General features: G+C 47.8%; 1 protein-coding gene across 1 annotated transcript; it reads left to right on the forward strand.

Moving 5' to 3' along the window:
• The first annotated feature begins 10,797 nt into the window (after positions 1–10,797).
• SLC18A3 (solute carrier family 18 member A3) lies at positions 10,798–12,384 on the forward strand. The gene has a single exon (XM_062496044.1). It carries the CDS (start codon positions 10,798–10,800, stop codon positions 12,382–12,384), a length of 1,587 nt encoding a protein of 528 aa, XP_062352028.1.
• The last annotated feature ends 175 nt before the right edge of the window (positions 12,385–12,559 follow it).

Here is a 12,559-nt window from a genome sequence, read left to right on the forward strand (position 1 = left end):
AATTAACTTTTTTTTTTTTACTAAGACAGCTCGACGTGGCTGTTTAATTTACTCTTCTTAATGTGTTGATCATCACTCATATAACTCATTTTCACTGAAGCCTTATCTTATTTATTCTAGTGATATCCCCAGCCCATCAAAAAGAACACATTTGGGGGAAGAAAATGCCATTTACCAAAACTGTACAACAGGAGGGAAGGAAAGGGGGAAAAAAAAAAAAAAAAAGCAGGCATTCAAAATTTTAAAATGGGAATATCAACTATTCAGGATATTTTAACTGTAATGCAGGTTAAGGTGACAAGCTGAATACTGGGATTTCCTTCTTTCTGTGATCATTTACATGCAAATGCAAAAGAAGACTCTTGCAAGGAACAATCCAGTTGTTGGAATCACTCTATCCAGAAAGAGTAAGTAGCAATTATCTCAATGAGCTTTGACCTTATCTCAAACTTTATGTGTAGCTTTGCTTAGGAAAGAAATAACGTTTAAAATAATATATATTTCATTCCTGTATTTCATATAAATAATTCAGAGGTTTCTGAGTGTTTGGAAGTTTCTTTGTTTTGAAAAGAAGGGGCTCCAATGATGGACACTTAAAGAAGAGATCAGCTTTGTCAACTCTCATGGCAGCCCAGACAAAATGAATATATGCATGCAGAGGGAAAGCAGAGAAATAAAATTCAGGGTTGGAAGAAACCTTGCCATTTGGGCTGCCAGTCATCTGGATCAGCAGAGCCTCCTGACAGCCTACAAATCTGCATTTCCTTTTCCTGGGGCTTGGTAGTTGAAGGACAGAGAGGACAGGCTGAGACCAGCTCCCAGCATGGCATGAGCTAGATGTGGTCCTGAGTCACACCTGGATATACAAAATAAACGTGGGGTGTGTTCTGGGGATGCTTAGGTGTGAGCTCTGTTACTGCTGCCGTAAGGCAGGGAAAGGTTTGGAAGGAGCAGGCAGGTCGATCCAATCAAAAGCACAGTGATGCTCAGTCTGTAGCACATGAAACTGCTGAAAGATTGAGTGCTCAAAGAGACTGAGGGAAATGCAAACAGAGCCCCCAGAGGGGAACCATTTTTCAGCAGGTCATGAGCAAGCCAATAATGATTTCCACTTCATTTATATGTGTGCTAAACATACTTGGCATTACTTCAGAGACTGGGGTCAAAAGTTCGATGATTGCTCAAGGCATTGTGCTAGAAGATGCAGCTGGATAGCTGCTAGGGGGGAGTAAAAGCCAGGTTTGCACCAACCTTTACTCCTGCCCTGTCCTGGTGGGCTTTCCCCACCGAGATCCATCATATATGCAATTGGCACACTGAAATATGGCTACAAAGTTTATCTTGCATGGTACCTCACTGCCAGGATGCTTCAAAACAGCCTGCAGAAAGCAGAGCAACTAGGACCAGCATTCCTTTTGCATCTCTCAATAGCCTTCCCATGCTGCTGCTCTTCTGGGCCAGCAAGAGCCTTTCTTTGCTCCTGGGCCTCTTCAGCATGTCCACCAAAACATATCTAAGCACAACACACACAAAAATTGAGTCACGCACACACGAGCTGGGGGAGCAGCCCCTTCAAACAACCACTGCCACAGGAGGACACTGCACCATTAGCTGCTCACGGCTGGCTTTGCTGTAATGCAGCAGCAGTGCCAGTCCCAGCACTACCTGATGTGCCTCGAGCCAAGAGACACACTTAGCATGCAAAGGGTTGCACAGCCAATAACTTAATTTCTTGGTGACACCACCAGCATTTAGCATCACTCTTCAGGCTCTGGTGGTCTGGTGGGCTCACATTGTCAATATCACATGCTCCGAGACACATGGTGGAGTTTCCTCCAACCCTCCAGAGAACTCCTTGGACTCTATGACCTCCTTATGCTGCCCCTTATGGTCCCAGTAACACTTCACTGTGCTGCTTGGGGACAAGTGGAAAAGAAAGCGATTTGCAAGCATAGGTTTCCCTGCCTGAAGATGATAACAAAGCCGCAGTAAAAAATAAAAAAAAATAAAAAAAAAAAAATTAAAAGGTCAAGTACACAAACACAATGCTGAGAGTACCCCCTTCTACCAGCTCTCAGTTTCTTCTTGACTCTCTTGCCTTTCTCTGAAGCATACCTGTGTGACAGAGACTCGCACAATTCCCTGAGTTTCAGCACAGAGTTTGACTTTCTTTGCATTGAACTGGCAGGAAAGGAGGAGATTTACGTTGGTCCCAGGTACATTACATTCACTGTGTTTTCCAGGCCCAAGTAGCCCCATGGAAAAGAAATCTTCCAGGGAAACAACCAGCAGACTCAAGTGAAATGGAGGAGCAGAGGCTTCCACTAACTCACACAGGGAGTGGCTGGACTGGATTCAGGTACTGAGTGTTGGCTGGGGAAGATAGAGGCCCATTTTTCAAAGACCCCTGTGCAAGTGTCTTGAAGGAGCTTGCAAAGCTCTAAGACTGTAAGCCAGATAGATAGATATGCATTGCCAATTTGACTTTTCACGGGGTGGGGAGGAGTAAAGGAAACAAACCCTTATCTTTTTTTAGCAACTCTCTCCTGCCTTTTTCGTAATTAAATTCACCATAATGACCACTGTACTAAATCTAATAAGAAGTCTGAGTTTCTGGTTTCCATTGGCAGCCATTTGCACTGCTCAATTTAGGCAACTCACATAAGAACAGTATTTTAAGACAACCTTCTTGAGTTAGTAAGTAAGAAGAAAAGCTTACCTAGACAGCATTAAATCACTAAAATTGATTGCACCCTATTGCTTATGCTCTGATTCCACTGGCAGGAAGGCTCTGAGCTGGCTTATTTACACATGCACTAGTGAACTCATTCACACACAGCTGCTTTCCATCTCAGAGTGATAAAAATTAATAATAAAAATAATTAAACCTCATCAGCCTTCAAGCCTTTGGAAACCCCAGAGTCCCATTGCCAGATCCTCTGAAAATGCATCAGCCCTCCCATGAGAGAGACTGGGGCTCAATTCCTGAAGGGACTGGCTGCCAGAACTACCATGGCGCCTGGGCGTCACACTCCAGCAACAGATTATTCCATGCTATCGACCCCCCTGCTCTGGGTTAATTCTTTTAATTGTCTCACCACATCTTTTCCCATTAGGCTGATGTAACTTGTTTAAGCATACACAGATTGATTTATGGCAGCACTAGGGATGTTAATCTGATGCCTGCTCTGCAGTTAATGCACGCTCGGTGAGAGATGCAGGACAGCAGTCTCCCATATGGGAGCTCCAGCCTTTTGCCTTGAAATCAAAGGCAGCCTCCCAGTGAGAGCAGAATTACAGCACTCCAAGAATAGTGGCTTCCACTGGCGTTATGGGTAAGGCAAGGTCACTGCGTCCTGCTCTCAATTCTCAAGTGCCATCTTCTTTAAATATAGCAGCAATCAAGGAAATGGAAAATCTCTTTAAAAGTTCACTGTTAGGAAATTACTGGAGCCCATTGAATTCCTAAAATCTTGTCAGGAGGTAAAGAGTTCCCTTCAAATATTTGTCTCCAATTAGAATCAGTTTCCTTCACAGTGCATGCTCAACATCCTTTAGTTCATTGCTGCATGCTCCCTGCATTTCCCTTTTACTCATGTGCACGTAATACAGAAACCTGCAGAGAGCAGCCTTCTGTTCCATACATACAGCTTAGGTCATGGAATGAACAGAAGACATAATGCTCATATACTATGAGTTGAAAAACAGTACCAATAAACCAAAGTACTTTTCCACTCTGTTGCCATGTTCACAATTAAAACTAGCAGGTGCATTTAAAAATAATTAAGTTCATCTGCAGGCGTCACCATCTAACAGAAAGTCAAAGAAAACTTGCCCCATAATTTTGTGGTTCTGGGTCAAAAAAACCACAAAGAAACAAAACAACAAAACAAAAAAAAACTCCCACACATCCACTGTGACAAACTGTTTAAGAAAAGTGAAATTCTGCTTCTGAATCTAACCTGCATAACCAAGCATTCTTTGGGATTACAGCTGGGATATCACCAGTTCCATCACATTTTGACAGCAAATCCCATGCATTTTCCCACCAGCAAGTGGGCTCAGAGCAGGAGCTCTCTCAGCTGTTTCTCCCAGGTATTCATCCTGCTACCCAGTTGGTCCTGCCTTGGTAAGTAGCAAACAGACTTCATCTCCTTGGATCTTCAAATCCTCCAGAGAGCTTTCAGTACAATTTCTAAACACAAACTTACTAGGTGTGCTGTCAAATCTCACCGCTTCTTATGAAGTTTATTCCACTTATGATCTACTTTTCTCAGTTTGAGGGGCATAGACATGCTCAGGCTGAGACACTAATTCCATGTGCTTCCATCCCAAGTAAGAAAGGAACAGCAGGTGCTCCACCCCTGAGAGCCAGTCAATGGAGTCCAGATTTCTAATGTCAGGCATCTAATTCTTTCAGCAGCTTCTCTCAGAACAACCTTGATGCTAAGAGCAACTTACAGTATTTTCAAACAAAATAACACACAACTGTACAAGTACCTTCAGAGGGTTCATGAACAAAAAAGAAAAATAAAATAAAAAAACCCCAAACAAACTAATGTATTATTAAGTACAGATTACTATTCAACTTTATTAAAAAGTACCAAAGGCTGCTTTGATAGATCTAAAGCACCAGCAGGAGTCACTGCCCTTTGTACCTTGCAAAGAACCCCCAGCTGACAAAGGCACCATATACTGCTCTGAAGCTGCAGTGGCAACAGAGACTTCAGCAGATACTCACAGTGACAAAAAGCACCACAGAATCACCAACTTCATTCTTCTGCTTCTACTGACAACCAGTTCCAAGCTTTCACTTCAACCACAGCCTCACAGCGACACCAGCTCATGCCATCCCAAGACCAGCCTTGGACTAGCAGGCTAAGAATCAGTCTTGTAACTTCCAGAGGTAGGAAGCAGGATGCACTCCTGATTTCCCTTCCTGAATTAGTGTGAATACTAATCCCACACACCTGTAAGGACCTTCAAGGTGGCTTCAGTCTCTACTGGCTTTATCTATGCTGTACAAAGGAGCATTTTCCCCAGTTCTTTACAAGCAGTTTCCAATGCTCTGAAATGCCACAGCTATTCAAAAATGTTGGCAGAGGATGAAAGCTACAGAAACGTAACTTCTTCTGAGCTAAAGGGTGCACTGGGAAGAGATGGGCAAGCCTGGTGGCAAATGCTGCCACAGACAAACGCAACATATAATATATGCACATGAGTAAATATCTAGGGTTTAGGTATTTACATGCACTAGATGAACATGGGTAATTATCTAGGTGTATCTTTTCTAATTTTCTTAGGTCACATGGAAAAGTGGGATCCACTACAACTTTATGTTGTTTGTCTCCAGACACCAGTGCCTAGTTCATACTTAGAATTTTCTCCTTGGCAATAATTTTGTAGAAAGGCATTACAAAATTGTCAGATGCCTGAGCTTTTCCTGACACTGGAATTTTACTTAAATAGTTAGAAGATACAAGCTGACTTGAATCCTGTCAATGGGGTATGTCACTTACAATATATCTTGCAAACATATATTTAATTACTTGCCAAGATATTTGCCTCCCTATTTAAGTAAAACATTCATACTCAATTCATTCTGCTTTGGACAAATGAATGTCTTTGCAGATTACCAATCCAAAATATCTGACATGTTTTTTGATATACCTTTCTTCTGTAGTCAGCATGAGGAGAATATCCAGCATGATGGAAAGGCACATTTGAACAGTCAGCAAACCAAATGGCCAATCTGACATCACTTTTAAAGCCCCAGAAACTATTTTTGAGCATGTGGAAGATGTGTTTCCTGCTATCACAGTTCTGAAAGGCTGTTAAGCAATGAGGAATTTGATTTGGACTGCAGCAAAGCCCCAAAATGTGAGCAGAGATGAGCAGCTAGTGGAGAAGGTCATTAAGAAGCAGGAGCATCCAATCATTCTTACAGCTCCTGTTCCCTGCAAAATTGGATCAGAAATGAACCTAAGGAGTCCTGGAGCAAGGATAAATTCTGTATTTTTACAACAAAAATATGAAAACCAGGATAACTTTGGGGGTTGGAAATACTTTTGTGGTTGGTTGGAGAACATTTTGACAGGCTTCCACAAATGAGCAGAGAAAGACATGACAGGAAAAAAATTGTGTTCAAGGACTAGGAACAGGAGCAGTCACTGGGAGGAACAGAGTCTTCCTAGATTTTATAAGATGCTCCTTGCATCTCAAAAACAGACACCACTTGTCATCCTCATGTAATCTGGGATTAACACAGCAAATGTTTGAAGGATATAAAGAAGAGAAAAAAGTGGTTTGAGGTGATGCACATGGTAGACATAAGCTTAGCAGGAAAAAAACAGAAAAAGAAATTTCAGGCTGAACATCAGGAGACTGCTCAAGCACTGAATTTTATTGGACAGATAAGTATTCTCCAAGAGGGAAAGTGGAAATTCCATTCACTGAGCAATTTACATGTTCAGAAATGACTTTGTCATAGAGAATACCCTATACTTTTAGAGTTGGAAGACACACCGTCATTTACTAGCTTTCTTTTAACTCTAACTGAAGAACTGTTTATTATAATCATCAAGAACATCAACTATTGCTAGAACTGACATAAGCTTAGACACAAATCTTTGGATTGCTTTTTCTCCTCTTTTTCCTATCTTCATCTATTTTTCCTTTCTCTCCAAGCACTATTTCCAAAGAGTGAAGCAGCATGAAGTATGGGTATAACATTAATTAAAAAAACCCACCCTGATCATTTTACCATTCCTCAAAGTATGACAACCATTGATAAAATGCAGTTTTGTTTATTGAATGAAGCTTTTACAGGAGTGGAAGGGCACACCTTCATGTACAGTCCCCATCCCACATTACACCTGTATCACACAAGAAGTTTTGACAGAGTTACAGGACACACAGTGACCTCAGAAGGCTGTGCCTGGTGGCTAATCCTGCTAATCCCAAAGGTACCAAAGGTTGGAGGGGCTAAGGCTTGTGCAGCCAGGACTGCCAACCAGTCCAGCTGGGACCTAAAGCAGGACCAGGGGCACCAAGCCCTGCCTGGCATGTCCCTGCCCAGTGCCACCTCATGGCACCACCAGCCATGGGCAGGACTCCCTCTTCCCTCTACTCTCCAAAGCTCCTCTGCGTGCTTCGTGTGCTTCTGTCTGTGTGTCCATCTGCTGTGTGTCCATCTGCCTTGGCAACAAAGGTTTTAGAGCCCAACAGGAAGAGCAGGAACCTCAGCTCCTACTGGCATACAGGAGTATGTTAATGGATAATGCAAAATACCGATTGATTTATTGATAATTACATTCACAACAATAACTTATTGGCTGCCATTTGACAGCCTGACCATTTTCTGCACAAAAATGCGTTTGAAATTAAGTTGTAGAAAATGGACCTTAACTTCTAGCTCTTCCCTTTTCCTCTACCACACTTCTAAAGATTGTAACATACTTGTCAAACTAGGTGAGCTTCTCCCATTTGGCAGAATCAGATTAGAAGGTCTTTTAATCAAAACAGAAACGCATAATTAGTTTAGTCCTAAGGGCTAAAAAGGATTGCCATATCCTGAAGAGGACAAGCTCTATATTGCAGACATTAAGTACTCAGGCTATTAAGACTATTAATATTTTGCAGACCTGTAGAACTCTTAACTCTCTGACTCATTGTGTTTGGACACCTCATAGCAAAACCTTTTTCTCCTCTGAAAGAAAGGCTCCTAAGGATGCACAATTAACTCAGTTCCATTCCTGACAGCAGAGTGCATCACAGCAGTTGTTGCTTCTCTCCCTCTCTTTCTCTCTGTAAAATTGCCCTGATACAGCATCAAAAACAACTGTCATTTCAAAGCACTAGCACTATCAATTCGGTAGGTAGCAGGACAAACAGGAGCAGACTGTACACAAGTAATTTTATCTGTTTAACTACTTATATATTTGTTTTGATGCTTGGAGAGAAACCTCTCTCATTTTTCCACAATTCCCAGTGTAAGTAGGTCTTCCTTTTTAAACTGAGTGTTAGAAATGTCATCAACTGGTCATACTAAACCCCATTTTACCCTTACATTCAACTTAAACATCAGCAGACATGAATGTTTGTGTGCTCGTATATGTTATATATTTTCTAAGACCTTTTTCTGAAGTCTTGAAGATCCCAAGTGTAATTTCTCTTCCTCGGGCCACAGCTTTTTTGATTCAATAATAAATTCCTTTTTATTGCCAAACCGTCATCCTGAGCTACTTTTGCTTCATCTACAGCCTCTAGAACAAAGAAAGTGGTAAAAGTCCTGGTGCGGTCATCTCTGTTGTTTACACAGATCCAAAATCTTCTCTATCTCCTTGACATTAACAGTGGTTTTCCAAATCTGCATGTTCTGCATTGGAGGACAAATGAAGTACATCACCTCCTCCGCATTCCTCCTCTCAAGCTAAATAATTGTCACATCTCTGGGCTTTAGGATAAAAGCACAAAATTTTAAGTGTCATCTCATTTCTCCTTAAAGTCCCTTCCCAAATATAAATTTCTATGCCAAACACCAGAGAGACTTCTTTTTAACTTTAATTTACTGTGGGTTCATCAACTTTGGCCACACTGGAAGGTACATTTTCTCCCCATTAGTTCTGTCTAGTCAAAGAAACTCACGTAGCGATGACGCATCTCTTGCAGATAAGGGTATCCGCTGATTTGATTTACTAAGGAAGCTAAATTTATTATGCAACATTTTACAAGTATAATTCTGCTTTCTCTTGATGGTAATAAATTCGATATCAACTCCCATGAGACAAGAGAACCAGTCCTTTTATTATCCAGACATGACCCCCAGAGCCAGATTCCATTTTAGAGACGGGAAATGACCATATCTCTGATTAAAAGGGAAACTTTAATCAAATAAAGTGCCTCATCAAGCGAGAGCCAAGATTCCAATACTCCTGACTGCAGCACAGCAATGATCCAAAGTCACATCTGCCCCCAGCCCATTACCGACTACTGCAAACGTGATATCCATCCCAAGCAGGAGGCACATCCTTCAGCCATTTCCTCATCATCTGGGTAGCTGCTCCTCCCATGCTCACAGTCCTGTGCAGAAACATGTTCTCAAGAAGCTACCCCAGGGTCTGTTGGAGGAATCAGAGGAGGATGGACTTTGTAATGTTTGGTTTGATTTTTTTCCCCAACTAAATCAATCTCACAGGTGACAAGCATCTTGACACTGTGCAGCAAAGTGCAGCAGCCTTAGCTTTTAGCTCACTACCCTTCCAGTTTGATTCTTCTATTCCTTCAGACATTTTCTTCCTACACCCTGAAATTGGCTTCTGAAGCATCTAGGATAATAGCTTATTTAGAGTCCCAAGTCAAGAGCTTTATCCTGATTCTCAGTGGTGCATTTCTGCAGTTTTACAGTGGATGTAGTAAATAAATAGCAACAGTAACAACGACAATATGGATGTCTAGGGCTTTTGTCATTTTAAATATGCTCTAAGGTTGCACTTCTGTGTAAGCACAATCGGATCTGTATGCTACTCCATGCAGGGATCCATCTTAAAGTCTTTCTGGCCATCTAGAATGTGTTCTCGCAACAGAGCAGGATACAGCAACTGACAGATAATTCATCTCCCTTTCAGCTGTGGAAGCCCTGCTACGCAAGCAAATGAAGTTGCTCAAACTCCACATCCACTCAGGAACTGCTCGGCTGAGAGATGGGATTATTCCATAAGCCTTCTGCAGAGATCCTCTTTGGATCAGCCCACGTGCCATTTCTGCTACAGGAGTAACGATATGCTGCTTTGTGCTAAGGAGTACTTCTCCATACCAAAGCCTCTGCACCGAGTGAGGCCCCTTGCTCCGCAGCTCTTGCAGCTGCCGCTCTGGCCCGGCAAAATGCGGTGTAACACAACCGCACTTGAGGATTATTTCTCTGGTGCTTGTCGGAGTCTTAGAAACACGCTCGCACGCAGCAAGACAGTTACTGCGTTGCTCTCTGACTTCCAACGAAGCTTCCGCGGTCTCACGGCCCCGCTGAGGTGGGGCAGGGCTCAGCCCAGCCCTGCCAACCCCGTTCCCGATTAGCCCAAGCCCCGCCGGGCGCCCCCACACCCTGCCCTGGCCCGCTACGCGAGCGGTCGGACCCGCGCCGCGTGTTGGCGAGCAGCCCCGAGCAGCTCTCGGGTTAGACGGCGGCAGCACGGCGGCAGAGCCCGAAATCGCCGGGCTCCGCAGGCGAGCCTGGCTCCGCCGAGGCAGCGGCGGCGGCGCAGGGCTGAGAGGACACGGGACCGCTGCCCGCAGCACCGGCGGGGACGCGTCGCCCCGGTCCAGGGCGAAGCAGCGGAGAACTCCGGGACGCTGCCGAGGAGCCGGGCTCGCCGCCAGCACTGCCCGGGCGGCCAGCCACGCCGTCGGGCCGGCGAGAGTCGCCGTCGAGCCCTCGCCTCGGGGGCGGTGCCGCGTCCCCAGCGCCCCCCGGCACAGCCCCGGGGCGGGGAGCCCCCTCACCGCGGCGGGCAGGGCTGCCGTCCGCGGCGCGGCGGGGCGGGGAGGGGCGGGGCGCGGAGTGCGGGCGGGCGGGCGAGCGGCGGGGCCAGCGCGGTGGCGGTGGCGGGTGGGGTTTCCGTGCGCGGCGCTTATTAGTGTGGTGATGGAGGAGCGGCCCCTCGGAGCCGCCTGGCAGCGGCGGCGCGGGCTGACGGCAGCCGCCCGGAGGTGAGCGGCGGCGGCTCGGGCGGCCGAGGCGGCGGGGCCGCCCCCGCCGTGCCCCATGCGGGCGGCGGGGCGGCGGCGGCGGCGCTGAGGGCGATGTCGGAGGCGGGGGGCGCGGGCCGGGCGCGGGCCGCCGTGGAGCGGCTCTCGGAGGCGGTGGGCGAGCGGCGGCGGCGGCTGGGCACCGCCATGGGGGAGGCACGGCGGCAGCGGCGGCTGCTGCTGGGGGTGGTGTGCGTGGCGCTGCTGCTGGACAACATGCTCTACATGGTCATCGTGCCCATCATCCCCGACTACATCGCGGCCATGCGCGGCGGCGGGGGCACCGCCGGCCCGTCCGCGCCCGCGGGGGGCAACGGGAGCGGCGGCGGCAACCGGAGCCTTCTGCCTGCGCGGTACCCGCCGGCCTCGGGGAGCAACGAGGACGTGCAGATCGGCGTGCTGTTCGCCTCCAAAGCCATGCTGCAGCTGCTGGTGAACCCCCTGAGCGGCACCCTCATCGACCGCGTGGGCTACGAGGCGCCGCTGCTGGCCGGGCTGGGCGTCCTGTTCCTCTCCACCGCCACCTTCGCCTTCGCCGAGAACTACGCGACGCTGTTCGCGGCGCGCAGTCTGCAGGGGCTGGGCTCTGCCTTTGCGGACACCGCCGGCATCGCCCTCATCGCCGACCGCTACGCCGAGGAGCCGGCGCGGAGCCGCGCCCTGGGCACGGCGCTGGCCTGCATCTCCTTCGGCAGCCTGGCCGCCCCTCCCTTCGGCGGCGTCCTCTACGAGTTCGCGGGCAAGCGGGTGCCCTTCCTGGTGCTGGCCTGCGTCTGCCTCCTCGACGGGCTGCTGCTGCTGGTCCTGGCGCCGCCGGGCGGCACCGGGGCGCGGGCCAACATGCCGGTCGGCACCCCCATACACCGCCTCATGATTGACCCCTACATTGCCGTGGTGGCAGGGGCCCTGGCCACCTGCAACATCCCCCTGGCCTTCCTGGAGCCCACCATCGCCAACTGGATGAAGGATTCCATGGGGGCCAGCGAGTGGGAGGTGGGCCTCACCTGGCTGCCCGCCTTCTTCCCCCACGTGCTGGGCGTCTACGTCACCGTCCAGCTGGCTGCTGCGTACCCGCACCTGCAGTGGTTTTACGGGGCCCTGGGCATGGCCATCATCGGTGCCAGCTCCTGCTTGGTGCCAGCCTGCAGGAATTTCGGGCAGGTCATCATTCCCCTTTGTGGCATCTGCTTTGGCATCGCCCTGGTGGACACAGCCCTGCTGCCCACCCTGGCTTTCCTGGTGGACGTGCGTCACGTCTCTGTCTATGGCAGTGTCTACGCCATTGCAGACATCTCCTACTGTGTGGCGTATGCCCTGGGGCCCATCGTGGCCGGCCAGATCGTGCACACCATGGGCTTTGCGCAGCTCAACCTGGGCATGGGGCTTGCCAACGTGCTTTATGCCCCTGTCCTTCTCTTTCTCAAAAACGTCTGCCAAATGAAACCCTCTCACTCGGAGAGGAACATCCTCCTTGAAGAAGGACCTAAAGGACTCTACGACACCATCAAAATGGAGGAGCGCAAAGGCATGGGCAAAAGCCTCCAGCCAGTGGGTGAGATGGATGAGAACGGCATGGGCTCTTACCACAGAGACCTGAAAGGGGTGTCTGAGGAGGACTCATCAGACTACGAGTACAGTTAGGTTCCCTCACGTGGCCCAGACCCAGGAGCAAGGACAGACATGTGGGAGAGAGGCAAAGCGGGGGATGAAAATGTTACTGCATTATGTTTCTGTACTGATGTGCAATATCTAGAGTTTAACCTTTGTCATGATGTAATGGCTTTCTTCTAGACTTACTTTTAATCGGTATTTCCCT

This window comes from Cinclus cinclus, chromosome 7, assembly GCF_963662255.1.
Source record: "Cinclus cinclus chromosome 7, bCinCin1.1, whole genome shotgun sequence".
NCBI classification, from domain to species: Eukaryota; Metazoa; Chordata; class Aves; order Passeriformes; family Cinclidae; genus Cinclus; species Cinclus cinclus.

Coding starts and splice junctions, on each gene's coding strand:
- SLC18A3 (XM_062496044.1), top strand. CDS start 10,798: ATGTCGGAGGCGGGGGGCGCGGGCCGGGCGCGGGCCGCCGTGGAGCGG.